This window comes from Hibiscus syriacus, unplaced genomic scaffold, assembly GCF_006381635.1.
Source record: "Hibiscus syriacus cultivar Baekdansim isolate YM2019G1 unplaced genomic scaffold, ASM638163v2 tig00117005_pilon, whole genome shotgun sequence".
NCBI classification, from domain to species: Eukaryota; Viridiplantae; Streptophyta; class Magnoliopsida; order Malvales; family Malvaceae; genus Hibiscus; species Hibiscus syriacus.
The window spans coordinates 938,880-941,594 of NW_024063519.1; the positions used below are offsets into that span (position 1 = coordinate 938,880).

General features: G+C 38.9%; 1 protein-coding gene across 1 annotated transcript; it reads left to right on the plus strand.

The window, feature by feature from the left end:
• Positions 1-306: 306 nt before the first annotated feature.
• LOC120194959 (RING-H2 finger protein ATL3-like) lies at positions 307-2,170 on the plus strand. Its single transcript, XM_039197112.1, has 2 exons — positions 307-1,985; positions 2,088-2,170. The coding sequence occupies exon 1, from the start codon at positions 1,015-1,017 to the stop codon at positions 1,876-1,878; it is 864 nt and encodes a 287-aa protein (XP_039053043.1). The 5' UTR covers positions 307-1,014; the 3' UTR covers positions 1,879-1,985; positions 2,088-2,170.
• Positions 2,171-2,715: the final 545 nt, after the last annotated feature.

The window sequence follows — 2,715 nt, forward strand, 5'->3', positions numbered from 1 at the left end:
AATTTAAAATATAAAATTATATCATATATTCAAGTATAACCAAATTTCAGTTCAATATAATGACAAAAACCATACTTTGATAAAAGAGATTATGTTATATCTCAGCAGTGTCACAACAAGATGAAGGATTTGGAAATTTGAGAGTAGGGTTGTCATGTGATGGGCAAGAAATTTCTTTAAAATGGGATCAAAGCTGTGACAATGACGGGGTTTACAGTGACCTAAGGAATACCTTACTAACTTACCCAAAAAAAAGAGCAGAACTGGGAGAAGACTAGGAAGCCTATCATGGATAAAGGCCATTAACAAGTCATAAGAGTTGGACCCTAGAAGCGTCATCTTCTTCGCTTGTTATTTCAGCTCAACGCTCTCTGCCCAACTTTTCTGTCAAGGGCAAAGTCCAAAAAGATCTCTTCTTCTTCTTTTCAGTTTGATTCTTTCAGCATTTATAAAGTCCTCAAAGTGGACTTTATCTCCTTCGAATTATATTCCAACTTGTATCTTCATTTTCCTTAATCCTAAAACCCACCTTCCCAAGTCGCATTCGATTGCCTCTCTTGATTTATGAATTTAAAGCCCCATTTTGTGATCTGTGGTTTCCTTAATTTCCTTCCATTTCTCTATATTTGTTTGATTGCTTTCTTTCCTTGCTAAATCCTATCTGGGTTTCCTTCTATTGCTCCAGAAACAAAATCCCATATCAGTCTGCAATTTTGGACGCGTCGTTGAACAGAAGCGGATTGAGTGTTATTCTTTCTATTTTTTTTATCAAGGTTTTACCTGAACTCTCGTTTGGGTATCCCTCATTTTCCCCAGGAAACAGAATCTCACTTCGAGTCTGCAATTCTTTACTGCTTCCTTTTATAGTTGGATCTTACTTTTTTTGCTCTGTAAAAGTACAAAAATCAAATCTTTTTTTTTGTTGCTGAATTTCACTCAAATTCTCATCTTAGTTACTCTCATTTGCCAAAAAATAAAAAAATAAAAAGCAGTCCTATTTTTTTTTTGCGAGTCATGGACAAACCCGGGATTGATGAATCAACAGTCATGGCAATAACTGGGAAGATCATGGCCATCGCCGTAATAATTCTCTTCTTAGTGGTGGTCTTCGTGCTTTTCCTTCATCTTTATGCTAAATGGTTCTGGTGGCGCGTCGAAGAACCAACTCCCCCGTCTTCTTCACGCCGCCGTCGTCGTTTCGTGTTTGCTCCGGGACAAGAGACTGCTCATCCTCTGTGTGCAACGAAAGGCCTTGATTCCGCAATCCTTGCTTCCCTTCCCGTACTAATGTTCACCCAAGAAGAGTTCAAGGAAGGACTCGAATGTGCCGTTTGCTTGTGTGAGGTTGTGGAAGGAGAGAAAGCGAGGCTGCTTCCAAAATGCAACCATGGCTTCCATGTTGAATGCATCGACATGTGGTTTAAATCACACTCCACTTGTCCTCTTTGTAGAAATTCTGTTGTTGCTATCGAGGGTGAGAATTCAAGTTCTGCCATGTCAGGGGATGATGGTCATATTCAGTCTCCAAATGATGGTTTGGGTTCTGGGTATTCGACAGATTCTCCTAGTTTCCCTACAAATGTGTTGTTTTGGGGTGATCATCAAGGCCAGGTTAGCAGCGGTGGTGCCAACTTGGAAGAGGGTTCATCTGCATCTGCATCTGCTTCGTCCTCAGCTTCGTCTTCAATGGCATCCGGTAGTGGCAGGCAAGAAGGCATGCTGGTGATTGATGTTCCAATAAGTGTGAACGAGAATTTCCCAGAGGAGGAATCAAAGTCACCAATGCCAACAAGATTGAGGTCTTTGAAGAGGCTTTTAAGCAGGGAAAAAAAGATGGTACCTAGTAGTTCAGGAACCAGTGGTTCCGTTGATGTTTAAAGTTATAAATTAAACAAGCTGAGTATCAGAAATGGCTGGAGATTATCAAATTGGAATCAAGTCAACCATTCCTAGAGAATTGTGTTGGTCTCTTGGGAACCACTTGTATTGTGCATTTTGAGGCTTTGAAACTATGGTACAAGATGTTTATGGAGAGGGCAGGGGGCTTCTCTGCGTATGAATGTCAAAAGTAATTTTCTTCCGTAAAAATATAGATCAAAAACAATTTCTTCTTTCGGTGAAGTCTTCGTTTTAGTTTGGATTTTTCTACTGTAAAGCTATTAATTCAATTCCTCGGCATTTTTTGTTGCTTATTGTGCCTTAAGATTATGCTATTAGCCTGTTAGTCTGTTTATTATAGACCTTTAAGATTTACAATTGTGGAGAGATAGAATTGAATCCCATTTATATAATGCTTTGTTGGTCGTCACTGGTTTGAACCAAATTAAAAACACGTACAAATTCTTTAGGCATTGATGGATCTGAAGTCTAAACCAATGGCAGTCTCCGCAGTTGTAGTGTATGGAAAAGAAAGGAGTGCGCGCTATGATTTTACATGATTAGTTGCTTGTAAGTCTTTAGATATCAAGTTTGGGTAAAGAGCTGTGCAGTTGGATTAGGTCATAGACAAGACAAAGGGTTTCATGGGATAAGGTTTGGAAAGCAGAGTAGCAACTCAGTGAAGTTAAAGGCTGCTTTCAATTACCGCAACTCAAAGCTCCACTATTATTATTCGTGCAACAATCATATAATGCTTTGGGTTAAAAACCCTTTTTCAGAGAACTGTTTATATATATATTGAGTATTACCTTTTTTAGTTTTTGTACATCAGAACTA

What these genes read in the sequence shown, in the direction of transcription:
- LOC120194959 (XM_039197112.1), top strand. Translation starts at nt 1,015, where the DNA reads ATGGACAAACCCGGGATTGATGAATCAACAGTCATGGCAATAACTGGG.